The 27,344-nt window shown below is 38.5% G+C and overlaps 7 protein-coding genes, 1 non-coding gene and 1 pseudogene across 8 annotated transcripts; 4 read left to right on the top strand and 5 right to left on the bottom strand.

Moving 5' to 3' along the window:
* Positions 1-236: 236 nt before the first annotated feature.
* Positions 237-1,376, top strand: LOC144470896 (uncharacterized). The gene is made up of 2 exons (XM_078182488.1): positions 237-381; positions 448-1,376. The coding sequence occupies exons 1-2, from the start codon at positions 237-239 to the stop codon at positions 1,374-1,376; spliced, it is 1,074 nt and encodes a 357-aa protein (XP_078038614.1).
* A 422-nt stretch (positions 1,377-1,798) lies between these two features.
* Positions 1,799-6,552, bottom strand: LOC144471120 (uncharacterized). The gene is made up of 4 exons (XM_078182877.1): positions 6,165-6,552; positions 5,595-5,747; positions 3,134-3,237; positions 1,799-2,870 (listed from the first exon to the last, which is right to left on the bottom strand). Exons 1-4 carry the CDS (start codon positions 6,550-6,552, stop codon positions 2,565-2,567), a joined length of 951 nt encoding a protein of 316 aa, XP_078039003.1. The 3' UTR covers positions 1,799-2,564.
* A 4,607-nt stretch (positions 6,553-11,159) lies between these two features.
* On the top strand, positions 11,160-13,664 carry LOC144470990 (uncharacterized). Its single transcript, XM_078182622.1, has 6 exons — positions 11,160-11,620; positions 11,889-12,089; positions 12,469-12,647; positions 12,744-13,039; positions 13,126-13,379; positions 13,484-13,664. The coding sequence occupies exons 1-6, from the start codon at positions 11,325-11,327 to the stop codon at positions 13,656-13,658; spliced, it is 1,401 nt and encodes a 466-aa protein (XP_078038748.1). The 5' UTR covers positions 11,160-11,324; the 3' UTR covers positions 13,659-13,664.
* Positions 13,665-13,680: 16 nt separating this feature from the next.
* Positions 13,681-17,083, bottom strand: LOC144470991 (carbonic anhydrase 1). Its single transcript, XM_078182623.1, has 6 exons — positions 16,792-17,083; positions 15,126-15,311; positions 14,755-14,896; positions 14,497-14,602; positions 14,187-14,411; positions 13,681-14,116 (listed from the first exon to the last, which is right to left on the bottom strand). Exons 1-6 carry the CDS (start codon positions 16,898-16,900, stop codon positions 13,907-13,909), a joined length of 978 nt encoding a protein of 325 aa, XP_078038749.1. The 5' UTR covers positions 16,901-17,083; the 3' UTR covers positions 13,681-13,906.
* A 1,003-nt stretch (positions 17,084-18,086) lies between these two features.
* LOC144471368 (carbonic anhydrase 2-like) lies at positions 18,087-19,586 on the bottom strand. Its single transcript, XM_078183330.1, has 7 exons — positions 19,562-19,586; positions 19,359-19,493; positions 18,981-19,125; positions 18,812-18,917; positions 18,635-18,737; positions 18,257-18,393; positions 18,087-18,194 (listed from the first exon to the last, which is right to left on the bottom strand). The coding sequence occupies exons 1-7, from the start codon at positions 19,584-19,586 to the stop codon at positions 18,087-18,089; spliced, it is 759 nt and encodes a 252-aa protein (XP_078039456.1).
* Positions 19,587-19,854: 268 nt separating this feature from the next.
* Positions 19,855-21,525, bottom strand: LOC144470897 (carbonic anhydrase 7-like; annotated as a pseudogene).
* Positions 21,526-21,869: 344 nt separating this feature from the next.
* Positions 21,870-23,870, bottom strand: LOC144470880 (carbonic anhydrase 6). The gene is made up of 6 exons (XM_078182467.1): positions 23,755-23,870; positions 23,403-23,596; positions 23,200-23,261; positions 22,995-23,132; positions 22,388-22,741; positions 21,870-22,213 (listed from the first exon to the last, which is right to left on the bottom strand). Exons 3-6 carry the CDS (start codon positions 23,210-23,212, stop codon positions 21,972-21,974), a joined length of 747 nt encoding a protein of 248 aa, XP_078038593.1. The 5' UTR covers positions 23,213-23,261; positions 23,403-23,596; positions 23,755-23,870; the 3' UTR covers positions 21,870-21,971.
* Positions 23,635-25,441, top strand: LOC144470881 (carbonic anhydrase 1). Its single transcript, XM_078182469.1, has 5 exons — positions 23,635-23,692; positions 23,769-24,038; positions 24,251-24,507; positions 24,836-25,060; positions 25,144-25,441. Exons 1-5 carry the CDS (start codon positions 23,635-23,637, stop codon positions 25,243-25,245), a joined length of 912 nt encoding a protein of 303 aa, XP_078038595.1. The 3' UTR covers positions 25,246-25,441.
* A 730-nt stretch (positions 25,442-26,171) lies between these two features.
* Positions 26,172-26,243, top strand: Trnad-guc (transfer RNA aspartic acid (anticodon GUC)). Its single transcript has one exon. It is a non-coding gene; the product is annotated as a tRNA-Asp (tRNA).
* Positions 26,244-27,344: the final 1,101 nt, after the last annotated feature.

A 27,344-nucleotide genomic window follows, 5' to 3' on the forward strand; every position in this document is an offset into this window, starting at 1 on the left:
TCAGTTACCGTTCTAAATAAATCATACGATTTACGAACCGTGATCAACGACTAATAATCCTAGCACATCCGATACAAACGATTCCATATGTATCCCAAAATTCGACATGACAGGATTAACCTTCAATTAATATTTCGATTAACCTGTAGTTAAGATTAACCTGTAATTAAGATCAACCTGTACTTTTGAAAGAGCTGCGGACGCGATAGCAAAGTTATGCGATAATATGAAGAAAAATGCAAAGTGTGAACACGTCGGAAGAAACTCTGGCGCAAACCAAGTTTGCTAATATAAATCGGCTTCCTAGTCACAAGACCAGCCATGATTCGAGCTCGACACGCACGCGAACGCTTTCGCGCGATACGGATCCCGCTCATTCAAGTAAATGAACGAAATCACGATAAACCGGTACCTTGTTCGAAAGATATTAACGCATTTTTACGACAGCGCGTCGACCGTCTAGGGAGCATGGAAAATCGAGACAGGAGGAAGGTCAAACGAGTTCCGCTCGAAACCATCGGAAGGAACAGAAATCTGGGAATCCGTTGACGAGGTGTTTCCGTTGGTCGACTCAGTGTTGCAGGTCACCGAAACGGAAAAAATCTGGCAAACGTAAGAACGGTTTCTGGAAGCGTCTGAAGAAAAGGTGCAGAAAGAAAAAGAAGCGGACACCTAAATCGGAATTACAGAAAGAAGGAGAAGCGGACCAACTTAGTACTTCGACCGTGGATTATCCAGAATCCAGCGACACTACTTTATACGAAAAATCGAAAAGGCATAAGAGAACTGCAGATGCTGCGGACACCGTGGATCCTGCGCACGCACCGCACGGAAAGTTTGCAGATATTCCGCGTGACGCGGAAGCTGCGCATGCTGCAGATCCGAGGGTAAAAGAGGTTATGGAGAAAGGGTACCCCGATTTCACAAAAAGTTGCTGTTACATGTGCGCAAACGCGATGGCGCTTCTCGGCGCGGTACCTGGACCTACAACCGAGAAACTGCACGTGTCGATCCAAGCTTCCGGTACTCTCACAGATAAAGCGGATAAAAGTTCTAGCCCGATGTCGTACGTCAGAACGGTGCAATCCTCCGTTAAAGTTAAGGTGCGCAACATTGGAACCGATTATTCGAAAGCGAGAAAGCCCGCGAAGCCTAAGTTGAAGCTGAAGGATTTCAAGAACGCGATCTCTGGAAAATTGCCGAAAATGCCGAAACTGGCGAACATGAGAATGGCGAGGAAGCCGCCGGGGGAAAAAGCTTCTAAAAAACCACAGACGCGGACCGTTGCTTGCGGAACAAACACGTCGTCGAAACACACTAACACGCCGCAGTGCATGGCGGGTCGGGCAACTCAATGCGTCAGGGAAAAGAAATGATATTTCCGTGCTTGGTCGGTGTGTTGTTACTGTACCAAAAAGAAAACTGAAAAGTAATCGAACACGGTCTCCATACTGTAAATATATAATGAAACATGATATGGGTAAAATTAATTTAATACGATAGTCGTTCAATTAGATTTTACGCGAAGTTATGGGGAGCTTTTTAGAGTAATTTTATTTGTCACTTTGACTGCTGTGTAATCCACATATACAGTATTTGTCTAGATCTGAAAATGAATTTATAAGCCAATTTTTAAAATATTCGATAGAAACAACGGAAAGTTCTTGTTCATTAACACGATCCACATTTGTTACATTCGAAGGCTTATTATTGCTCGATTATGTCCATCAGTTATATATTACAAACAATTTCAATATCAATACATTGTACCTTTTAAATCAATACTATACATTGAAACAAACAATAAGTACACTTATCGACGATCGTAAAGTAGTTCCATCGACCAATTAAAAACATTTTATCGTCATCGTAAAAAGAATCGAATAAATATGAATCTACAGGTCTCAATTTATTTTCGTCATATAATACAAATAATTTCGCATTAACAAAGGAGTAATTTACGATCGCGAAATTATTATTGGCCGCTTCAGTTTGCTTAATAATCAGGCGTTAAATATTCGACGAATGGATTTACAAAAGAAATAGGAATTAATTTACGGTTACCGTCGGCGCTGTTTATATACATACCTATAACGTCCATATTGTTTAATTAATTATTGTATCTCATACATTTCTGGTAACTTAGTATATTCACATTTCACATAGACGGTCGTCGAAATGAAACGATTAACCCCTTGCCGTACTTTAACGAGTCAGACTCGAAGATTTTTAGTAATAAATTGTTAGGTATGAATGTCCATCCGCTCCTTTAAGTAGGAATTAAATATTGCTCTCTTGTTAGCAACATTTAAATATTAGAGCAGATGTAAGAAAATAATGAATATAAAATTCCTTTTTCTTCGAAGGAATTAGTGTGATCAAAAAAATTCTGATGATAGTAATTGTAAAGAAAATGGTACGGCAAGGGGTTAAACTAGGTCTCGGTTTTTTAGTCCGTTTCAATGATAAAGAAATGATTTCCCATGGTATGGTCACGTTTTTGAATACACTTTTTAAACGTCGTGCGATTCACGGTCGGCTAAGTAGTTTAAATCGATACTCGTTCAGGCGGTGTCCGGTGACGATACCGCGGGCCGCGACGGTATCGTTGCCACGTTCGCGTTACCGTCGTCCGATGTCGGGTTCCCGAACACAAGGGGCGACGTGTAATACGGCAAGAGGGGATACTGCGTGGGCGGGAAATACGGGGGCGGAAACAGCCCTTGTCTCTGAGCGATTTTCAACCGCGAGGTAAGCTGCTTCTTCCATTTGGTTCGCCGGTTTTGGAACCACGTCTTGATCTGCACCTCCGTCAGATTCAGCGACTTCGACAGCTCCATTCTTTTGCTCACGCTCAAGTATTTGTCGATCTGAAAGATTCGTCGTTTTGCTTGAATGAATTACGAAATTCGGGTGATAAGATTAATAAAATTAATTGAGCTTAAAAACTAGCGAGAAAACTTTAAAAGAATTATATCATGTAATTATAATTATCTATTATATGTCACACCCAACTGTGCAATTATTAATTAACGTCTACCAAAAAGGATTTTCCGAATTTTAGAAAGAATCTACCGTATTTTATTCAAATAATCTGTAGCAAAGTAGATGGAATAAAAATCATTTCGTGTACCTTAAATTCCGCCTCCAGCCTCTCCAATTGTTTCGCGCTGTAAGCTTGCCGTGGTTTCCGATCGATGCCGGGTTTCCTGGACCGTCTGCCGCTCGGTTTCGGTGCTGCACAAAACACGTATGATTTTCAATCGCGCTACGAACGACGGAAAGAAACTTCGAAGACAAACGGAACGAAATTCAGCGAAGTTAAATATTGCTAGAATAACACCTCCGCGAGAGAGGATGACACTTCACAAGGGAGAAGACCTTCCCGAAGATTTACGGCGTCGCTAATTAAAATTTAACATTATAATCATGGCCCCTTAATTGTTCGGCTAACTTCGCCGTGCTTGTTACTCAATTACCACTTTCACCGGGTACGGGTTCTACTCATTCGGCCGCGTCTAGAGTTACCGTGCCTGTCTAAAACATGCGGGATTGTTTGAGGAACGTGTGACATCTTACAGTCAATATAAGGCAGAACGTGGTAAAGAGTTGTCCAAACAGTTTATACCGTGGAACGTTTGGCCGCGATTATCATTACGGTGCAAAGAAGTTCCACACATTTCCGTTCAAGGGGTTATATGAGGTATTATACCGTTGTTAGCCGCATTTAGATAACACGACACTGCGGCGCGCCTTGTGGAGAAAAAAATATATTCGAGAAGAATTTCGTACTCGGAAACCGACGTTTTAAAGTTCTTCTCGATGGAAATAATAAATTGTCCGTTTCTTGGTAAAATTAAGCGATCGAGTTATTAAATAAAGATTTAAAGGTTGAAATAGAATTTTTTCAATTTTGGGTAGTATATTATTATTATTACGCTATATATTTTATGCATTCGTGATAAAAATGACTAGATTAGAAAAATTTGAAAATACTCCCTCATTTTCTATAATTCATTAAATTTATTAAAAGAGGAAATATGTTCTTATTTTTCTGTTTTAATTGATTTGGAAAAGTTTTATTTTACATAAATAATTATTATCCTTTGAATAGTAAAGGGAAATTTTATTTCCTTGAAAAACAAATGGAAAAGAAATAATTGAAATCAATTGTGCCGGAATTACTTTTAACTTAAAATAATTACTTTTAATTAAATAAACTTTTCCAAGTTTTGTAGGATAAGGAAATTTATTAATAATAGATTGTACGAAATTTCAGTTGCATTTTAACCGGGACACGTCAACTATGCAGCTGTGTTTTCCGGAGAATGGAGAGACTACCGGTCAAAAAAGGAACTTTTTTTGACGAAGAAGAAAAACCGGCTGTGCCAAGATTTACGAGTGTGCGGACGCATTTAGCACATTTCTGGAAGATAGTTAGAGTAACGTCGCTGATAAATGGGCTCCTAACAGCATGGCGGATAGTAGCGAAAGAAGAGAAGCAACAATGGCGGATTGAAATGCCCGACAAAAATTATTCGCGTTTCGCGATTCTCCGTACCAAAAACAAGCGAAATATTTTTTAACATGCAACAAATATCCGAAAGTTTTGTTTTAAATTATAAATCACCGAGTATTTGCACAAACAATAGCGTAACAGAATATCCTATCGATTTACGATTTTGTTTCATGTTTGAACCGCGAATGTTCATCTTATTTTTCGCTTAAAAAATTAGTATTAACAAGTATTCGTATTAACAAGCACCGAGAAACAAGTTTTTACTAGTTTCATTGCATATTTCGCGTTTATTATAATTTTATTCTGACTGTATTGCTCGTTTTCCTCTTGTCTTAAATATTTATTCTATTATTGATAAAATATTGTCTTAAATATTTTATGAATATTGTTCCAACAATTAAACACATTTCAACCACTTGTATTTTATAATTCGCTTCGAAGATGAACGAGACAATGGCGCGGAGACATTGGAAATCCATCGCGCTACTTTGGAAACGTTTAACCTCCGAACAACGAAATATTTTATTATATAGCGGAGCTGGCATATCGAAAATTAAGGGGATACAACACCCCAGCTGTTAATGCGACGTTCGCGTGTCGAAAAGCTGTTACCGCAGACGCCTCGAGTAATGTCCAATATTCCCTCACCCACCAGCCGAGAAAGAATACGACGGTTTTGCTTTTCTCGGCATTGTTCGCGCGAAAATGGGATTACAACGATAAGTTATTGCTAGTAGATAATTAGAGTCTTTTGTCGTGGCAAACGCGAAAACACACGCCTGCGATGCCGCCGCGAAACAGCCGCGGAAAAATTTCCTATCGTTTCGTGAAATCGCGAGCTGCGTTTGATAACAAAAATTATGTTGTAATTCGTAGATTTTTATTTTATTTTCTTATCACGTTTACGGAATTAGTATCAAATATACTAGCTAATAATTAATTGAGATTTATCTTGGAATGGATGGAAATAATTGTTTCTATTGAGCGTGCAATTTTTGTATAATTTTAAAATTCTTTGCAGCCTAGTAACTAAGAATTGTTAATTGTTATTTTTGATAATTGTCAATATGGTTACCTTGCAGACCGAATAATTGGCCGGGCTTCGTCTGGGCGAACCAACTGTTGTACAAAAGGGACGCGGAAGCGAAGGACGTTGCCGAATATCCAGTCGGATCTGAAAAGGTAACTTCCGAGTATGATAAACCCGTTGGCGCGTACAGTCCCATGTCTGTAACACAATGATTTCTGTTAAAAAGAACGCTTCGCTGTATAATTTCACTAAGTAGCGTTTTCTAATCAAATATTAGGGACAACGTGATCAAGTTCAATTTTCTATTGAAAAACATTAAATTTTGGAATTCTATTCTATATTATTATCTAAATATATAATAATAATATATATATATAATATTAACATGATTAGGAGGGCAAATAATTGAATACCCATTTACTAATTTAAGAATCATTTTTACAATTACCTATTTTTCATATTTTATATTTTCACCAATTATTAACCAACTATGAGATAAATATATTGAAATTGAATTAAATTCCATAATTTAATTCGAAACAATTCTATAAACAGATAACGAATGGAACTTATTAACAAAGATGTATTTCGCGTTGCAGTGAATACAAACAATACCTGAATGAGTAGCCGGTATCGCCGTCGGTTTAATGAATTGTCCTTCCTCGAACTTCTCGTCCCTGTCGTCCTCGTCCTTGTCCTCGGACTGATTAAAACTGGACGACACTTCGGCATCCCTCTCGTCATGCTTCCCGAGGATATTATCAATGGTAAACGCACTGGACACCGCGATCGGAGACGAATTCTTCCGTTCGATTTGATTCCTCCTCGTCTCCTTGTAGCTTTCGTTGCTGCAGTCGGACGCGTACTCCATCGCCTCGCGACGATTGTTAAAAACCTTCAGAACCTGGTCCTCCCTAATCTCGATTTTATCGGTACTCTGTTGCACCCGACGGAGATCGTAGATCTCATCGTTCGCCTTGCTATGACTTCGATAAGGCTCCATTTTTAATAATATTGCACATTCTTGTTCGAACGACGAGCGTCGCTTTAGTCAGCACTGTGTTGGCACTTTCAAACTTTGAAATTAAAAGGAATTAAATGAGGGACCTGTGGTTCTTCGAATGCACAATTATTGTCCAAGATTAGGTATTATTGCACTGTCTTTCTTTATTCTTAATCGACGATCTTTTTGATCACCGTCGGTTTTTTTGATCACCGTTTTCAAGGATTGAGACTCTACCGCGTTCGCACAACCAGAGAAATTTTGTTATACGAGCACCGTGACAGCACAGGACACGTTCTCTCGGTTTATCTCGCGCCAATCACGGGTGGCATTTCGACTAATCTCCCTCTCAACCATCCGAAAGCAAGTACCACCAAATGTATGACAGGTGGCACGTGTCCGTGGTCCAGAAGGACCTCCCAGCTTCCCCACCATCAGTTCGCGAGGGAAGGTCATCCTATGAAGCTGGAAGAGCATCTCGCCCGCAAAGACCCCCCCCCCCCCCCCGCCCCCCACTCGTATCTGTTTCTTGATCGGAGTAGGGGTCAAAAGCTTATTCACACTGCTTTAACGTTACTTTACTATCATACGCGCGGATAAAATCGATAACGCGGCTTACTTCTGCGCTGAAAATTCTTAGACCATTTTCCCTAATTAATCGGAAATAATTCCATCGACGTTGAACGCTTCGACGATCGAAAATTTCAACATCGTCGGATTAAAATGTTTTGTTCGATTTAAAATTAAAGTTATACGATATTAATTGCTTTTTTCTATATTTTTAACAATTTTTGTATTTATTTCTTATTTTTACTTGTAAACGTGTTTCCACTTTTAATAACAGTAGAAATGTAAAAATAATGTGAAAATATTCTGAAATTCTTCTGACTAGTGTTAACAATTTCGTACATTTATCATAAACGCATAAAATCCATTTATTGATAACTATGTATTCGAAATTGATTGCGGTTTGAATTTTCAAAGGGTTATTGTAACGCGGATCGACTCCGTCGAATTATGGCTGTCATTGCCGCGCGCGGATTATGGATATTTCGTGCGGGTGGCTCTGGTATCATGATGTGCGCAGTAGCGAAAACTTCATCCGCCGAAAAAGAGTTCATCAGGGATCTGAGTAAGGCGGGCTCCGATTGGTGCCTAAAGGCGCATGCTCTACCGAAACGTCCGCCTTCCTCGACCCCTCTATTTCAGGGCTTTATGTCAGCAAACTAATGGTTCCTTCTCTATCCCATATATACACTACCGCAATGGATAAACGCTTCTGCCATACCGAACACCGCCGTGAAAAAGTACCGCAAAATACTTCTTCACGCGTTTGCTAAACTCCTCTCAGTGGTTCTCATAATCGCGGCTGGTTAGTTTCGAGAATCTCCAGACACGCGGGACAATTTTTCTTAAAATTTAATACATCTGTTAGATCTATAATATATCTGCGATAATAATACACTGTACTTTATACTTAGATAATTTTATATTATCCAATTCTCTTAAGAAACCGCGCGTCATTCGGCTATTTTTGCAGTTACTTAACTAAAAATTAAATTAAAGTAAGAACTAGATATATTTTTAATCGAAAAGATTTCATTCATTACGGAAAATGAATTTCAATATGAAACTAATAATAACTGTTATATTGTTATATGATATAGGTTAATAATTTTGTTACGCTTTTTCTTCAGGATTGATACCGGTGAAAAATCGTGCAAAAACGTGAAATTCTCGCGAAGCTTCGAAGTATCTCGACGATACATTTTATCAGACCGTATCGAGCCATTTCTGTTTACGAGCTTCGAATGTCGAGCATTTCTGTCTGCAGCGGTACCATTAGTTTTCAGATAGCCTGAGCCAATCTCGACGCTTGTCCTCACACACCGAAAATCCATTCACTTTCGCTAAAAGGATCATTGGGTCCGTCAATTATTTTTCCTTTTATTGTCTTTAAGAATGCCGTGATTCTTCAATTTTTCCACCTACAATATTAATACGAGGTTAGTGAAAAACAATTTTTATTACACATTTATTATTATACAATTATATCCAAATATAAGCTAGTTACTTAGAGTTAATTAGAGTCAAGTGTTTCTAAAATATTTAGAATCCTAATTACTATCGAAACAATACTAAACGCCTTTTACTTTTTACCTGTATTTTTATTCATATAACTTGTGGAATTCTTTGGTTTTCTGTAAGCATAATTACAAGATAAAATACCAAAATGTAAATGCATTAGAAAAATTTAGGAACGTTGCTATCCTCCCTTGAATTTATTAAGAATTATTAATGAAAGAAATATATTTTTTTTTTAAATCTGCAGTTCATTAATAATTAAAATTAGGTCACAATTTGCTACAAGAATGCAGCATTTTCATATTTCAAATTCTGTGAATATCGATCTCAAATGTTGTAATAATCGTAAAATAGGAGATTTAGAACAATTCTTCGCGATTTTAATGCGATCAGCTTGGCTCGTCGACTGCGAAGGAATATATATTTTTGATGAACGATATCGAAGTGTGCCGTCCGAAAACCGTCTTAAGAAATTTAACGATGCAAGCGCCGAAAACAAATATTGAGCCACGGGTACGTGTAACGAAATGCCCCGTGCATCACCTTTTCGTTAGGTGTGAAAGGAGGAAGTAACGACATGGTCGTCGCGCACGGAATCTCACGGCATAAGTATCCACGCTTCTTCCAGGAAACCATTGCGAGCCCTTAAAACATCTTTCAACATATTCGAGGAGAAAAGAAGACAGTCGTTTATCTTGGAAGATGGCAGCAAACACTTTGTATTCTCGCTTTTTTTTTTTAAATTTTAATAGAACTTGAGAATCCGAAACGAGCTCGATTAAAACGATTTGAAACGAAAAATTATGCCTGGTTGTTAGCAAAGTTTTATTTATTACTAGACTGCAAATTTTATTATATCTATGGCACAGTGGATTAAGTATGATTTAAATGAAATTAAAAAAAATTAAAGGAAAAGAAGAACTTTGGCTCCCATGCCTTGCGAACGACGCAGACAATTTTTATTTCGCCATCTGTGCAATAAATATTTAAATTCGCGAATGTAAAATAAATTAAATTATTTTCGCGAAAATAATTGTATTAGCGATTGGAGATTTTGTTCGTTTAAAAAATAAATGCATCATATGATATTAATAATAAGACAAAGCATATGAAGATTTGTATATGATGGTCTAATGTAAAAATAATATAAAGTTGAACTCGTTGGCCGCATCTTTTATCGCTGTAGCGGCTGGTAAAATTCCCGAATGAGCGATTCTCTTCACGATGTGAATTTTACTCCTGCGTTTGATGCACGCTGCGCCCCATAATTGAAATGATCAATCAAACACCTGTGTAAAGAAGGGCCTACTAGCGTGTGCGCAAATTGCTGTAGAACGCTTTCATAGAAGGAAAATTTATCGATGCCCCCGGCCTTGCTGAAAACAACATCTGCGGGATGATTTTATTTGTCATTATTTTATTCCGCAATAAAATAGCGACACAAAATTTAGTTACTCGACAATTTCCTAAAAAATTAGAATTTTCCAAGTATTTTCCTCTTACGAAGCTACAAGCACTTATTACAAACATGTATTACGTGTAAAGATCACTATACAATGTTTTGTTAGTAATTTTACAATTATTATATCTTACTGTCAAATTGGCATTCGCGATATTTGCTGTTAAACAATATTTATTTAATAAATAAACCGTACGGCGCGTTCAGGAATTTTCAGGGCAAATTTCCGAAAATGTTTCAGAAATCCATTGAATTTCTATAATTAATAGAAATAATAGAAATAAACGAATCAATATTATAATAACATTGCTATCGGTTCGCAACTATTAAAAGCAAATATATTGCCGATAAATCTGCCGGAACTTTAGTTATTTAATTAATGCGCTATCGAAAAGATCTATTTAGAGTGGAAAAAACAGAAGATTAAATAGATTCGCGGGAATTCTGAAAACTGAGCGATTAATTTTCAGTAAGCCCCATGTATAACTGGTCGCTATTGGGTATGGGCGCAGATATAGCCACTCTCGTGAGATATTAGACAGGTGAGCGAGTTCCCAGGGGAACAAAGCCCCCATTACCTCATCTCGCCAAACCCAGCCCCATCCATCCCGACCAAACCCCACCGTCCCTAAAACATTCATAAGAGCAGTGTAAGTGGTTTTTAATAAAGGTATTTAATCATAGGTGTCGGATTACGTGTAAATCGTCCGGCGGTGTCATCAACCGGTACGGGATTAGTCACGCCTCCAAACATGAACACGGGGGAATCGAGTGTCTATTTGGATGTGGGCGATTTGTTTCAACAGTTTAACAACTTTATCGCGCAACGAATGCGCGAGAAACATTATGAAACACGAAACAGCTGTACAATTAAAATTAAATTAAAAGCCAATATTCCTGGCTTGAATAAAATATATTCATATATTATATAAAATAAAACATATATTATGTATATACAGTTCTTGTTTCAAGCAATCGATACACATAATTTTCATTGTCATAAAGATCCTCGATCAATTATTACAATAATGCAAACATTTCTCAACTGAGGCTGTACATTTTAAGTGTATTTATTTGATTTTTCTGAATGCTAGTATTTAACAGTTAAAGCTTTCACAACGCCACTTAACAGTATATACAGTTAAAGCAATTATTTCTGGCAGTTGGAGATGCTTGTTACAAGACCGTGTCTCCGTTTTGTCATCTCAGTGTCGCGCCACCGTCCGTTATGACAAAATCCTGTTCCTATAAAATAACACGTTTTTCAGAAATGAGTAATTTCGTTCGTAATTTCGTGTTTCTCGGATCGATTTTCTCCGCTATCGGTGCTACGATTGGACAACAGTGCTTCGACGATGGCAACGAATTTTGCATAGACGAGAACGACATATTATCGGTGGATCTTCTGCCTGGATCATTTCTGTTCCCGGATCAGCAAGTAGCGAAGAATACGTCAACCGTTCCCGATAACAAACTGGTCGACGGATCTATTAACGACGCGTTAAACAATATGGAATTTCACAGGTAAACCAAATCAATTTTATCGAGACCATAACTCCCTCGCAACCATTTTCTCTGCTAAACCAATAATTTAAATCTCTGCTAACTGCTAAGCAATATTAAAAATTATTACTTCATTATTATAGTTCTATTACAATATGAAATCCACGTCTATGTAAATATAGTAAATGAAAACAGAAATATTTTAATTTCCTTCTGCAATAAGGAAAATCGCTTCTTGCGAGCAAACTTTGTGAAACGAAAACTTAATCTGTGATTTTGCTAAAATTAGGAAAAGCATGAACGAGTACTTGTGCCACGGTTACATGGCCACGGAGATCGTGAAGCTGATGAGCACGCCCAGAGTTAAAAGACGGCTGGGCACCTCGGATAATAATGAACTGCGTGACTTGGTGGACGGCGATAACGTTACTGTTCACGACAAACTGTTGGCCGACGAGGGAAGCTTGAAATATAAAAATTGGCTGCAACGGTAAATAGCCGTGTTTCCCTAGGGAGAATCGAAGATGCGCAAACCAATTACTTTATGCTTATCAAGAGGATGACTGGACGATGAAACGCGCCGTTGCGTTTATTTTATCGAGAACGCAAAATAAGATTCATGAGCGAGTCAGCCACGACTTTCTAAACTTTTAGTTATAGCAAATTATAAATTAAATATTAAAATTAATATAGCCTCTAATTTTAAACATTTGTTTAAAAAAGTTAAAGATAGTTGTATCATGTTTTTCTGTTATTATTTCGTTATTGTCTTCGATTTTTATTTACTATTTTATCGAACGAAAAAATGGTAAAATAATTCGCTGGTATAAGTTTTGTCTTAAATGTCAAAGATATTTTCGTCTATTTAGTAGGACGACATTGGACGACGTGTACCGACACTACATTCCCCGCAAGAAAATGGGCAAAGCCCACGGATCCAGGGACGACAATATCGAGGACTTCGACGGCGAAGTTACGGGATACGCGATGCAAGCGCCATTACCGTCCGGCAAAGTAGGTTTCTACGAGGGAAACGACGGAGACGATGGTAAAAACAGTATCCCGATTTTAAACGTACAACAATTTAGATTTTACCAATGCAACAATTTAGATTTTATTAATTTCAAATCGACTGTTCGGACAGACCACATGATCTCGTCTTCATCCGGTCACAATATTTATTACGGCCATTCTTACGGTCACGGAGGCGATCCGTACTCGCCCCACAGCGAGGTTTACCCGGCCGTACACGAGGAACACTATTACCCGCCGGTACAGTATCATGAGCACCACGAACACGAGGAAGAGTACCATAAACCGTATTATTACAAAGGCAAAGGGGGCGATCTTTCGATACAAGATTTCTTCGAAATTGCTCTCACGGCTCTGGCGTTCCTGGCGTTCGGATTGTTTATCATACAACTGTTGATGAACATCACGGTGCGGTATAGCATTTCGCGATTCGCGAAGAAACGGGGAATCGCATAATTTTATAATAATCCTTGGTTTCTAATTTTTGTTCTCAGAATTCTATGAACACTACTATGCCTACCGTAGTGACCACCGCCAGACGTTCCAAGAGGAACATCGGCGGCCTGCCTTTCTTTTACAATAGCAACGAAGAATTAAATGAATTAGCTTACAATGTTCTGAGATCCATCGAGGGTGCCCTCGTCGCCGATTTCGATTCCGGTAATTGTCTTCGCAGGATCCTTTGCGAGGGCAACAGGCATTCCACGCAGACCGCCGACGCACGGAAAATTTGGGCTCCTGTTTGGAGGTCAGTTCATATACATTTTAATATAATTATTCTTGTTGTAAGTTAGTAATATTAAAATTAGTAATATTCAAGCATATTCGATAAATATAAAATTTTCTATTCAGTTTGGGAATGAGCTGGCTATCTGGCAGAGTAATGAAAGGATCTCCGTGGACGTCAATGTTGGATTCTCTGAAAGCCTCTATCCTCGGTCTAGGCAAAGCCGATTGTTCTTCTTTGTATCCTGATTGCAATCTCAAAAGGGAAAGAATTAAAAGACGTCGAAGGCGTCGAAGATAATTAAAACTTATTGATTATAAAAACTTATTTTTTATTCTTATGTTTTAAACGGTTTGTTAATTTAAGAGTACGAAGTACTTTATGTGTGGTAAGGATTAATATCGACCGCATTGTTCTATATTTAATATATATCTTTGTCATCATTTTACTCCAATATAATCATTTTTATTTAAAGTAAAGATAGGTATTGTACTTGCACATTGTGATGAATAATATTCTCTTACGTAATAGCAATCAGTACTACAGAGCTACATGTTTGTCGAAGTCGTATCGACTGTAGTTTGACTGGGCAGGTCCATTTTATTGTAGACATCCCACGGAAGCGGTAAAAGCGACGCGTACGTCGAACCCGACGGACAAACGTGGAACACGGTTCTCTCTTCTCTGTCTTTCAATTCCCGGATGTTCGATAATATCGGCGTGCCTTTTTCATTCGTTAGAGTTCGGAATGTGCGAATCTATATCATACAATACATAAAATAAATGTGTAGATTTCGAATAATTTTCGCACGATCGGTACGAACGTACTTGTTCAACGGTAATTCCTATTGGTTCCCTGCTTATTATCCAGAGGATTCGATGCGGATTCGTTCGTAATATTATAGAACCCCAGTACAAGAAATAATCATCGCTGAATGGTTTTATTAAAGTGTTCAAGCTAACTGGCACCATACGTACCGAGGATTGTGCTGCACGAATCTCGGATACGTGTCTCAGAATGTCGCGGATAAACTTGTTCGGTTCGTTCTGCAACTAAACACACCCGAAGATATTTATTAAAAATAAATATAAAAATATTATATTATAATTCGGATTTGGATCGTTGCCTTCTCTTTACCTTGAAGAAGTATACCACGATGATAACTCCGTCGACCTTCGTCAACGCTAAATTAAACTTCTCGTATTCGTCCTTGAAGAGCACCACGTGAAGTTCCATTGGCATACTTCAAATGAAACGAAATCGTTCTTAAAGGTCATCATTATCGAAACGGAGAGCGACTTTGTTTTTTTGTAATTTAATTTCATATTATTCCGAGCTATTGTAAAATATAATAAATATAATAGTAGCTAAATATAATAAATGTATATTTAAAACCTTCCACCGTCGACCGAGTGTTCGCTACCGTTCATCTCGTTCTCGCCCCAGTGGAAATGTATTTGCGCGAGAAGATACTTTCCCAGAAGCGGGCCGCCGGTGACATAAGCTCGTTCCGTCTCCCAGGTCGCACTGAGGAGTACTATTATAGAATAATTATCTCGAACGATTGATCTAACGTGCTACAATACAGAAAACATGAATAAACAAAATTCTAAATGCTTTTAAGCATACTCAGTTATATATAGTTGTCAAAAAGATCCGCCAAAATGTTCAGATGCTAAAGGACATAATCCTGCACCATAAATTATTAATTCAACGAATTTTCATAAAAGGTTTATTACAAGACAATAATATATTATAAATAATACCCGTGAAGCCTGTGTTGGTAACTTTCAATTTTCTCGGTCTCACATCGATGTTAACCCATTGTATAGGGTTCAGTTCGATCACCTTCATGAAACTGATGTCCAAATTGATCGGTGATTCAAAGTGACCGTCAACATAGCCTAGTTGTTGAATCAACTTCGCAGTTTCGGTATACGGATCGAGAGTTCCTATAACAATGCAAGTTCACAAATTAATTATTGAAACACATCTCGAAAGATTATGATACACTCTTCACTTTCAACATCTTCTACTTAATTTTAAAAATTTATATGTACCTGCCGCCTCCATATTTAACTGAAATCAAGGTTATGTAAAGATTATAGAATATTATCGAAAGTAGATAATATTTTACAACCAACTGCAACTTCAGTATATTTTTTTATTTAGCTAGTGTACATCGTGGACTATAAGTAATAAATCTAAATAATCCAAATGACAAATTTATTCTTTAATTTCGTCGCTTTGTCGTTGATACTTAAAATATGAATAATAGGCTGAATAAATAAATAAATACAATTAAATACCGGATTAAAACTCGATTATTTTGCAATTAACTTCAGGATGCTTTTTAATGCCAGTCGTCGACACTCTCTGGTAGTGTATACACACACGTAATCGTCTCGATGGATTACGCTCGAAAAATTGGTAAAACCGACAAAGCTGAGAACTGGAGAAGGAAAATAGTATCCAGCGTAACCGTAACCGACGGTATTTTCCAGTCGGATAAAAAAATCTTCACCGAGGATCCTCCACTGGTCAACTGGAAAAGATGGCTGACAAAACGAAAAGAACAGCACAAGCGCATCGAGTCATCGACTGGTCGTCGTTCCCCGGACCAGGCAATGAACACCGGCGAGAAAATTCGGCCGCTGATCGAAATGCGAGAACTGATGGACTACGCTAACGTCTTGGAGCCTGCACTCTCCACGAATATTCGCGCAGTGCCGAAATTTTGGCGAACCCGCGAAACACTGCCGAACCACAACAATCCATGTTTACCGAGCGTTGCAGTCGCGACCAGGAAAAAAGAATCGGACAAAATCGAATTAACGCGGGTAGATTTGCCGGAGCTGATAGAGAAGGAGAAGGACCTCGCGGGCTTGAAGTCGAAGCAGCCGTTATGGCAGCGGAGCCAATACTTGACGAGCCGAAAATATCAATTAGCGAAAGAGATTCAGTCGTTCGCGCCGTACGAGCCGAAAACGGAGCATTTGGTGGTCGAGGGCCACGGATTCGCGAAGCCGAAACCCAAAAAGTACAGCAGATTCCCGGTGATAACGCTCTCTGACGCTCTGCTAGAGAAAGACGAGGAGGAGGTCGAATGCCAGCCGGAAAGTCTCCAAGACCAGGACATTGTTTTGAAGATCGAGGATCGGGAAATAGTCTGGGAAAAGTGCGCCTTCGAGCTCGGCGAGAACGATCCGATCGTGTGGAACGTGTGCTTCTCTACGCAGGTGGACAAAAGGGTTGAGAAGGAGATCCGAATAGAGAACAAAGGCAACCGCGTGATCATTTACCAGTGGCGGAACGCGGTCTCTTTGCCGGCGATGCTGCCATTGAAAAGACGAGCCAGTCCGTTCTTCTTTAATAAAACCAAAGGAGTAATTCCACCGGGGCAGATCGTTCATTTAAAGTTTTGGTACTTGCCTCGGATATCCGGCATGACTTCCGAGATCTGGCGGTTCAAAACCGACCCCGAGTTGTGCCCGTCGCCGTTCCACTTCCGTCTGTCGGGCTGCTCCGAGACTTCGACCATCGATCCAGCTGGTAAATCCGACGTCGACGATTATTTGGACCATTGTATCCGGGAAGAAACGGTGCGCGAGATAATGGCGGAGATATTCGAGAACATGGACTACGCGGAGCTGCCAGCACCGTTCTACGGCAGCCTGTTCCTCGAATCGGAAATCTTCCTCGCGAAGAATCCGCTGTGTTTCTATCACCCGAGCCACGTGATCGAGTTCCGCAAGCTCTATCACGCCGCTACGAACGACGACGAGCAACGCTGGAACTTGTGCATCGAAGACCTCCGCGAGACTTTAACAAGAATCTCGGATCCGGAGTCCAGGCGGGACATGCTCTTGCAGCTCAGTCGACTGTACAAAGAGTGCCTGAAGCCTGCTCGTCGCGTCCCCCAATATTATACCAAGCACGAAATAGTGTCGAATTTACTCTGCGCGTTTTTCAATCGTTTCGAGCACGAGAGCGTGCACGCGAAACTCGCCTGCTTTAAAAAGGAACGCAAAGAATCTGTAATTACAGTGTCAGAAATTGGTAAATCAACGATGTCGCAAAGAACTGTTATGAGCCATAATTCGCGGACCAGACGGGGAAGGAGATCGTCTTCCCGCACACTGAACGCGCACGCTTCGGAACTAGCTAGAAGGAGTTCGTACTTTATACCCGATGATCGTGCTTATAAAGAGATATTTTTCATCCGTATTCATTACTTGTTGGGAGAAATGGTGGACCAGATCGTTGCTGCGATCGATTCTTTTAATAACCTTAACGTACCTGATAAATAACAGAGATGTCGTGTAGTTTGTACGGAAATAAATAGTGCGGTTAGTTGGAAATTTATCTTTGTTGCACAAAGTATCCTTGTTGGTTGCTTCGCTCGCTTCTCATTGGTCAATAATTTCCCTGATGTTACGGGGAAATTTTGGCAAAGGTAATGCAGCCTAACAACCGGTACGTTACACCCAATATATTCCCACAGTTATGATTCCGAAAAAAATATTACAGTATGACATTTGCTAATTGCAGGGATTAATGAATTACAGGCGATGCAGGATGTTAAGGAAAATAATTACATAGCCTGTACAGAAACACCATTGTATCGTAATACGAACAGAAGCATACGATGACTTGTGTTATATTTGTTGACGGTGTGTACAGAGTGGTTGACAGAGACAAACTTGGTAATATAGAATCGTGTGACGTCAGGTTACAGCTAGATATATTTTCCTACATTTTAATTGTTGTATTTCTCGTCGGTTCGATAATATGCGCTGTCCATCCTTGTCCCGCAGTTTCCGGAACTCCTTGATCTGCGAATTCGTATTAGTAACATGAATCGGCGCGAAGAAAATTTAGTCGGCGGAGTGCTCACTTCGTCGGCTTGTATCGGGATAACTACTGGAAACACGATCCACGTTGCACATTCGGGATACTCGCAGACATTATACGATCCGTTGTACGTGTAATACCTGCTACAGAATGTTGCGCTGCGCATGAATGCCAGGGAGTCTGGAATCATAGAGGTGTAAATTGTATACTGCGTTCGTTCAAGAGAAAATGTGACGGTAAATACCGCAATGCATGATCTTCGTTCGAAGATGATATCTTTAAATATTTAGCGCATTGAAAGATTCGTTTGAAACCAAAATTGTAAGACATTGAAGCTTGTAAGATAAAGCCAAAATTCGTCTACGTAATTCCATCTACGTAAGTATGAAATTTATAATCATTACGATAGTTTAATACTCACTGGATGGTATTTTGACTTCCGCGTCAGCTTCGACAACGTGTTTCAAATTTTCCGTTATTCTCTCCGTTTGCGGGTTCAAACATTGACAACAAGCTGGCTGCACCTTTAACAATGGTTATTATGTAATATAATATTTAACAATAGAATGTTATTAAAATTGTTATAAAAATTTCATACCAAAAACAAATGGGACAAGATGCACATGCCGTCTTTGTGCCTGCAGCATTCTTCGAACGTGACGTATTTACGATTCCAGTGCACTGCGTGGCTCTCCATCGAATACCTGAACAATTGGAAATGTTTGAACACATTACAAAATGAAAAGCGAATATATATTAATTTTTACCAAGTGCCGTTGATCGTATGTTCCGCGCCCAGGCAATCGTCTTGACCCCAGTGGAAATGTAGATCGTAAAATTCGTACACGTCGTTTGCCAAAGGACCTCCGCAAACCGTCGACGGAATTCGGTCTCCAGTTAACATTACTTTCGCTGAATATTGCAAAATAATTCATGCTACACGCTGGCGCTAATATACTATTATACTTAATTATCAGAGATAAGAATTCAATAGTTTATAATTTTAATAAACTGAAAATATTTCTATCTATTCAGTATAATATTAAAATCACCTTAAATTTATTATTCTTGAAGCTTATTTTTAATGTCTTTAAGCTTTTCTTACCAATTTTCCGAAGTTTTACTGCTTTTTACTTTACTATTACCTACTGTTCCAGTATTAGAAAGATACGCTTCTCCATCCTGCATCCAGTGGCCATTTAAAACAAGGGGAGGATACCTGCGCGGTCTTGTTAATCTATCATCCAAATTAATCGGAGACTGTCCGGTGGATGGCAATCCTTAAAAATATACAAAAATGTCCTGTCTCCGTCTCATAACCTAATCAAGTATTATAAATTTATTTTACCGATTAAGCCGGTGTAACCTGACATTGTTGCAGCATGAGTATTTATCGTAACGGAAGTTGCAAATACATATTTAACAATTTATTTTTTTCTTATGGGAAACCATGATGATGATGGACTGTCGGACACGTGAAGTATCGGTGGGTTATACATGCAGTGTGACATTTGAAAGACATGTAAATAGTTGAGCGTGATATTGCGCAAGTGTTGCAAATTCGATGTTGTATATTCGCTGTTAGTATTTCTGTTATTAATGTTAGAAATTTCTTTCTAGGATTAATTATACAATGTCGAAATATTGTCGATGCATGGCCCAATGAAATAATGCACTTGATTCGATCATACGACTGCGCTATCGGTGGCAAAGAAAATTCTTCTCCTGCGAAGATGTTGCTGCGGCCTTCCGTTTTCTAATATGTGCCTCAATTTACAGTCGTAGAGGCTTCTAAATGCGTCGATCTGTGAAACAGATTAAATGGAATTATATTATGAAATTAATATTGCAAACTATAATATTCAATGGAAAATACTTGTCGAAGCGACATTTTCGTTACAGACGACGAAATTATCCAAATAACGCATTCGTTGTACGGTGGCGTTGTCAGCGATCCATGGTAAACGTAATAACCTTCTCCTTTACACGCTTCCAACATCCAAAGTAGACATTTTGCTAAAAGATAATTTATAACAATTACGAATTAACTATTCACATTCTTGCTACAGACAATATTTACTGCCTATGGTAAAATATAATTCTTTCCTTTTCGTAAATCTTACTTTACTATTTTTTGCGAATAATAGAAAATTCTCTTAATAGACTTTTATACTTTTGGTAATCGACAGTCAACATCTTAGTTTCTCAAGAAATTATTTAACAGCAATTACCACGATAATCGAGAAGATAATATATCGTTTTTCCAAAAACAAATCACTGTTTATTAGGAAACATACTTGCCGAAATGTCAGCTTTGGTCCCCATTCGTTTGATCATGTACAACTTGTCCGTGATAGGGGAAAGAGAAGGATTATCGGGAATTCCTGGGCAACCGACGACCTATGTAGAACGTGCACGCATGAACCAGAGATCGATCTCATTACCAGTAATCTGATTTCGTACTTGTATGAGGTACGATAGAATAGCGATCCCATCTGGCTTATCGTAGCACCTTTCCATGGCTCCGTAACGTGTATTCCAGTGCATTATCTGCGCTTCCATTGAATACCTGTAGCGAACGATTTATGTGAAATATTCGACGCTGTGTTCGACGAAATCGTGTAAAAACGATCTTCTAACCAAATACCATCTATGGAGTGTTCCGCGCCGAACGAATTCTCAGGGCCCCAACGGAATTGAACGTTCGCGAATTGAAACTCGTCGTCATTCAGAGGTCCGCCTCTCAAGATAGGCAAATTTTCGTGCGAAAATTCGATGCTGACTGAAAATTATTTGATACAACGTTTGTCAGTGCTTTAATTGTACAAATTACGCATTCATTAAACATTTATTAATATGCATTAATAGGTATTCATGTATATTAATAATAATGATACACTATATAAAAATGGATCACATCTTTTAAGTAATTCAATAAATTGAAAATAATGTGTATTTAAAATGTATTCAGAGAGAACCTGTTTTGCCTGTATTTGTCATTGTAGCGGAACCCTCGTCTGGCCAATAGTTGGTCAAATACAACGGTGGGAATTTTTTGGTCCACGTGGCTGTCTTGCTCAAATCGATTGGCGATTGATGCCATTTCGGTAAACCCGTGGAGGACGTGGAAATCACCCGTGACGGTCTTGTAGATTTGACGACTAACAGAAACGCGTATCGTGCAATGTAAAATAATATAAGTGTATAAAAACTACGCGCGATCGAATATTCAATCTTGAAAACGTAGGATTTATCCGCAACTCATTACTAACCATTCTTTTTGCCTTTCTTGCGCGACGCTTTTGATGGCATTTTCTTTTACGGCAGTATCTTTGTCACCGGATATCCTACCGATCAATTTTAACGAATTTTCATGGCGTTGAACAGTTTCAGTTGCATAGTATTACGTACGTTTGCATATTTTATTGCGAGTTACATTTTTGAAACACTGACACGAAGTTCGTTGCAAATTGTCATGTGCGAAAATAACCGATACGTGAATTTGCTGACAATTCAATATCTAAAGTGTCTACGTATACCAACGATTACAACTGTGATGCTCCATGAAGTTATTATACAATCTATCCGCTAAAAATGCCCAGGATATATTAAAGAATAATTTATTTGAGAATTTATACAATTGGACGTTGCTGGAGAATCGTTTTTGTACGTTAAAGCATTGGAAACGTTTCGTATGTACAAAGTCCTTATCACGGTTGACGATACAACGGGAACAGATCAAAGCAACCATTAATTAATTAATTTATGTAATAAACTACTCGACCGGTTAAGGGTTTCACGTCTCGATAGTTCTCTTTTATACAGGCACCACGATTGTCGCATATAATTCGGAATAACTTCGCTTGATTCTCTGATATCCTAACTGCTTCTGGGAAAACGATCCACGTGACGTTCTCGCAGTACGGCGGTGTCGTCATCGATCCTAAATAATTATAGTAACCGGGCGTTTTACATGCTTGACGCATCCAGCTTAGGGAATCTGCAATTAAGGAAGTAAAATTGGAGTGATTAGCTGTTCAGAAATAATATAATAACAGAATAATATTATAATATAATAACAAAATAATATTATAATATAATAATGTATAATTATTATAATGTATAATATTACAATGTTACTTTGCGAACGTAAAAATATTAATATCGATCGTACTTCCTGGCAATTTTGTAAACGACCCAGCCTGGATAATATTGTATAAATTGTCCGTAATGTTGGAGAACAGTCTGTGCTCATCCCAAACCGGTAATTGGCAAGCTTGCAGGAAGTACGCGCAAATAGCTAGGCCGTCCTTCTTCTGCAAGCAATTCTCAATGGTCTCGTATTTCGTGTTGAAATGTATCGCTTGAGCCTCCATTGTGAACCACGTTCCGTTCAGAGTATGTTCCGCGCCCTGACAATTCGAGGATCCCCATCGGAACACTACTTCCGCCAGTTCGTATACGTCGTCCGCCAATGGTCCGCCTTGAATCGTTGCCGGACTCCTTTTTCCCTCCAGAGTGATTTGAACTGACAAACATAAGCAAATACTATGCTCATATTGCTTTATACGATTGTAGATATTATTTAATAAATTCAAATTCTATTATAAAATAATAGAAGAAAGAGTAGAATTAAAAATAGAATTGTAAAATAAAAGGTTGTATACTTCGTTCAATTATTAATAATAGAAAATTTATATGCGTCCTTAACAAATGTATCAGGTTGAAATTAATACAGTAAGGTTTTAGAATGATATAATAGTAATGAAATATTGTATTACCAGTGCTACCGGTGTTCGTCATTTTCGCTTCTCCATCTTGGCTCCAATGGCCGCTCATAACAAGCGCAGGAAACTTGATTCCGATTGCGTTTTCCTCGATAATATCAATCGGAGACTGTCCCCATTTCCGTCCGTCACCTTTGAGAATTCATAAAAATGACTAAAATTGATTACGATTGATCGCATCGTTAAACAAATGTGTCACCTGCGCACAACATTTTCCTTTTCTGTTGTTAACTTAATCGCGCGTCGTATCGTTTCAATTTTCTATAAAATAAATTAGAATTTGATTTAATTTGGTTAGAACCATAAATCGGGCACTCGACTTGTATAAATTTTGAGGTAATGTCACATATTTAAATTTCGTATATTTGCTAAAAATGTTCAGAATAAATAAAGACAGCTTACCGATCGGCTTGTGCCCAAATTCAAACCGTACCGATTATATTTTTACCATGAAGTTGAAGATCAACAACGTGTGTTTTATACAGTATTTTTGCACCTTATGCGTCTTGTATGAGCTTGAGGTTAATTTTGAAGATATCAAAAATTTACCAGTAACATTTTTGTGCGACTACCACCGCTGACGTTACCGCAATTACCTAAGAAATTATATTGATACGCTGAGAAACAATTAAAAATGTTAAACATTTTACTGTCAGAATTTATGATATTATTTAGCGGCATTCTGTTGGTCTGTAAGTGATTCACTTTATATAATTCTATCGACGAATACGTGTAGAAGATGTCAATGTCTTACTTGTGTCCTTGAAGTTTTGCTGCTGATCGACAACTTGGACTGGACATGGTTACTTCCATGGATGGGCAATTGCCATGGCGGCCCCAGCTTTTCCTACAGTTATACGGACGACGACGGTCCTCACACGTGGAAATCAATGTACGCGGCCTGTAATGGTCGCAATCAATCGCCAATCAACATTACAACCCGGCTCGCAATTGTGGTGCAGCCGTCCGAGTCTCTCCGATGGGTTGGATACAATAAGAGACCAGTATCAATGACTATAACGAACACTGGATCCAGCGGTGATATTTCATTGATTATTCCATATTCCTTCGATTGTATTCCGCATCGTTTGCAAACGACATTTACATAATTCTTGTTTGATGTACCGTTAAAGATTTGCAGTATCAATTCCTTCGATGAAATAATTTTTTAGATAACAATAACGTAGACGTAGTATTATTAAATTTAATTGCAATTAATCTAAGGTTCGCGTAATGTTCGTTATGTACAGTGGTAGTGAACACATTGTGGAGAACATCGGTTTGCCCGTATATCGAAGGGGGCCCGTTAAACAATACTTACAATCTTTGGTCAATGAGATTTCACTGGGGTCCGACCAACGAGGAAGGCAGCGAGCACACGATCGATTACGTTCGGTATCCTATGGAGTTGCAAGTCTTTCACTTAAGCCGCGACTACGAGTCACCCATGGATGCCATTAAAGCCGAAGCACGCGACAGCGTGTTGATCGTGTCGTTCTTCTTTCAAGTTTGTGTATCACGTTTCTACTAAATATGAGAGATTCATAAGTATCCTCAGTGAGTATAAATAAGCGTGGAAGATGCAACAAACTGTACTTCGTATGAGATTAGTGTCGTTAGAAAATGTATAACAAGTGTTATTTTATAAGTAAAATATTCGATTAATACAAATTAATTCGAATAATTACGGTCGTCTCGTCACTGATTACGTTCCACTGAAACTTTTGACGATATTATCAAAATATTTTAAATTACAATGATTTATAATCACGCAGGATATTTATAAACGCGCTGTATTTATTAATTTGTCACGTTTCGCTTCCATGTGTCCATAGATCACAAACGCCGACAATCCCTATTTAGACAACATCGTAAAAAACTTATGGCGAATCGAACGGCCAGGTTATAGCGTTCACGTGGCACCGTTCCCATTAGAGTGGTTCTTCGAACCATTCGAGAACAATTATTACACATACAACGGTTCCTTAACCCAACCGCCCTGTAGCGAAATCGTCACGTGGGTCGTGCATCCCGAGCCGATCGCCGTATCTAAGTGCCAAGTAAGAAACATTATCTACAGGAGATTACCGAAGAAAAATATATATATTTTGTTCGTACTGTCAACATGAATTTTTAATAATAGGTTGCACAATTTCGAACACTTTGCTCGTCGAAGGGCCCAATTCTATCCAACTGCAGGCCGGTCCAACAAGTGAACGATCGCAGCGTCTACTTTTACGAGTAATTCCAATCGTGTAACATGTACGTCCAGCGAAATGTTAGCGTGATCTCAATTTCTTGTCTAAACGTTTATTTTCTGTATCGACGTTACTATATAAAATTATATTTCTTTATATATTGTACATATATATATTATATGTAGACCTTATCACTAGACCTTAGTGATAAACATCGGCGCAACACCAAAGTATACTGGTGGTTATAATCATCTCCTCCCACCGTACACATGCAACCCCCTACAATATACATTATCCCCGTTAAATAATTAATCTAAACAACGAATGTTTATAAATTCCTCGGTAGTATAGTGGGCAGTATCCCCAGTTGCTCGCCAACCGTCGTAGGAGTCGGACGTGTTTTACAACCGCTCCGCAGGTATCCGAGTGAAAAACAAGCGCGCATCTCCGCTGCGACAAATGCCGTGCGACACGAAAAGGACGCCGCGTCTAAATCGCTATTTCGTTTTCATCAAGAAATTGATACCAAATACAGTAAAAAGTGAATGTGAAAAGTGAACAAACCCCGAAGGGGGTACACCCAGAAGAAACACAGGTGTCAGAATGTGCCCGTGTTAATAACAACAAAGGAATTTACATCAACGGCAACGGACCATCAACAGTAAAAACACAACTACAGGACACATTCAACAAAATGCAGGACTACTTTCACGCTTGGAGACTAAAAATGAACATCAACAAATGTGAGACAATATTATTTAGACCATACACATCGAACATCTCTGACGCAAACAACGACGTACGCAAACGCAGACTTAAAAGACAAACACAGAGACGATACAAACAAATACTGGTGGCTAGATCTAAACAATAGGACTAGTTAAATAACGTTTAACACATTTTTTTCCCTTACAATAAACAGCAATAATAGCTATTATTAAGTAGGTTTTAATAAATTTCCCTCGATAGTTCGTCCTCGATAGTATAGTGGTCAGTATCTCCGCCTGTCACGCGGAAGACCGGGGTTCGATTCCCCGTCGGGGAGAATATAATTTTTCTTTTTTTCTACTTTTATATATTTATATACATTCTAACTTCATGATTAATTCAATCTATTTTGCGCAATATATTGTAGAAATTTTCTTCACTTACCATCTTCCTCACATTGTATTACTCATTAGTTAGTTATAATATATATTAGAAATATTAAGCTAATTAGTCGAAACGACTGCTCTTTTTCAAGGTTCTTCAAAAAGCAATTGTGCTTTCCCCACTCCGTGGCCAGATCCTCCAAGAACAGAGTTTCATTCTTTGGCAATGCAACGACGGTTGCTTGCCTTCTCTAAACACATTTTCCATAAACAGTCAATGGCTCGACACTCGACAGCCGGGAGACCCACTGCGGTCATCAGCCGTCGCGTCGCATATCGCCAGGACTGTTTAGTCTCGCTTACCCTCCGGGCCACGTGCATCCTTGAACCCTGCCATAAATCTATCGACGGCCGACCATCGTTCGGTCGTCGCTATCCCGAACTTTCTTAAAAAAATACGTTGCGCTAACATATATATTCCGCAACATGTAAACCAAAGTTACCTATTAAGTACAGATACACGTAGCATTAAGACTATAATTTAAGCGTCCTGTATCTAGTAACTAAGTATATGTATTAGCATATAGGTGCAATAACCAGCGTAATCCTATGTTACTCACTAATCATAAAATTAGTTAAAAATATTTTCTTATAATTATCATCTTCTACTGTGATAATCATCTTTCCCTACCAAACATATTACTAAAGACCTGTACAGTTTTTCTTTTCGTGCCTTTCTGTACACATACTCTGTACCATAGTTATAGTAAAACCTTGCTAGAATAAGTTAGTCATTAATTACAATAAGTGTCATGTAAATATACCATTGACAAACTGTGCGTGCTATGATCTCTTAGCCTTTAGTTTAGTACCTTAAGTTTTTGTTATTCATTGTTATACTTTTTTTTTGCGTTTAAGTTTATTGTATCCTCCTGTATATAAACGCATTGTTAAAAAAACAAAGTGGTCAGTATCTCCGCTTGTCACGCGGAAGACGGGGGTTCGATTCCCCGTCGGGGAGAAAATTCTTTTTGGGTTACTTTATTTTTTTCTCC

This window comes from Augochlora pura, chromosome 6 (assembly GCF_028453695.1).
Source record: "Augochlora pura isolate Apur16 chromosome 6, APUR_v2.2.1, whole genome shotgun sequence".
Classification (NCBI taxonomy): domain Eukaryota; kingdom Metazoa; phylum Arthropoda; class Insecta; order Hymenoptera; family Halictidae; genus Augochlora; species Augochlora pura.

Bases quoted from the DNA above. Each gene is read 5' to 3' on its own strand.
- LOC144470881 (XM_078182469.1), top strand. From the start codon at position 23,635: ATGTTAAACATTTTACTGTCAGAATTTATGATATTATTTAGCGGCATT. The intron at 24,508-24,835 runs GTTTGTGTATCA...ATGTGTCCATAG, and splicing joins TCGTGTCGTTCTTCTTTCAA to ATCACAAACGCCGACAATCC. The intron at 25,061-25,143 runs GTAAGAAACATT...TTTTAATAATAG, and splicing joins TCGCCGTATCTAAGTGCCAA to GTTGCACAATTTCGAACACT.
- LOC144470990 (XM_078182622.1), top strand. From the start codon at position 11,325: ATGACAAAATCCTGTTCCTATAAAATAACACGTTTTTCAGAAATGAGT. The intron at 12,090-12,468 runs GTAAATAGCCGT...TCGTCTATTTAG, and splicing joins TATAAAAATTGGCTGCAACG to TAGGACGACATTGGACGACG. The intron at 12,648-12,743 runs GTAAAAACAGTA...CTGTTCGGACAG, and splicing joins GGGAAACGACGGAGACGATG to ACCACATGATCTCGTCTTCA.
- LOC144470896 (XM_078182488.1), top strand. From the start codon at position 237: ATGCAAAGTGTGAACACGTCGGAAGAAACTCTGGCGCAAACCAAGTTT. The intron at 382-447 runs GTAAATGAACGA...TTTTTACGACAG, and splicing joins TACGGATCCCGCTCATTCAA to CGCGTCGACCGTCTAGGGAG.
- LOC144471368 (XM_078183330.1), bottom strand. From the start codon at position 19,586: ATGTCAGGTTACACCGGCTTAATCG. The intron at 19,494-19,561 runs GTAAAATAAATT...TATATTTTTAAG, and splicing joins AGGTTACACCGGCTTAATCG to GATTGCCATCCACCGGACAG. The intron at 18,738-18,811 runs GTATGAAATTTT...CCATTGTTAAAG, and splicing joins TCTTGTCCCATTTGTTTTTG to GTGCAGCCAGCTTGTTGTCA.
- LOC144470991 (XM_078182623.1), bottom strand. From the start codon at position 16,900: ATGGTCGAAGTCTCGGAGCAGCCCGACAGACGGAAGTGGAACGGCGAC. The intron at 15,312-16,791 runs GCAAGTACCAAA...GCATTGTTATAG, and splicing joins AGTCATGCCGGATATCCGAG to GAACTCTCGATCCGTATACC. The intron at 14,603-14,754 runs GTTTTAAATATA...TTTCATTTGAAG, and splicing joins CACTCGGTCGACGGTGGAAG to TATGCCAATGGAACTTCACG.
- LOC144470880 (XM_078182467.1), bottom strand. The intron at 22,742-22,994 runs GTAATACAATAT...TATGTTTGTCAG, and splicing joins GACGAACACCGGTAGCACTG to TTCAAATCACTCTGGAGGGA. The intron at 22,214-22,387 runs GTACGATCGATA...CCTTAATTGCAG, and splicing joins GTTTACAAAATTGCCAGGAA to ATTCCCTAAGCTGGATGCGT.
- LOC144471120 (XM_078182877.1), bottom strand. From the start codon at position 6,552: ATGGAGCCTTATCGAAGTCATAGCAAGGCGAACGATGAGATCTACGAT. The intron at 5,748-6,164 runs GTATTGTTTGTA...ATTGTGTTACAG, and splicing joins GATACCGGCTACTCATTCAG to ACATGGGACTGTACGCGCCA. The intron at 2,871-3,133 runs GTACACGAAATG...CGAATCTTTCAG, and splicing joins GGCTGGAGGCGGAATTTAAG to ATCGACAAATACTTGAGCGT.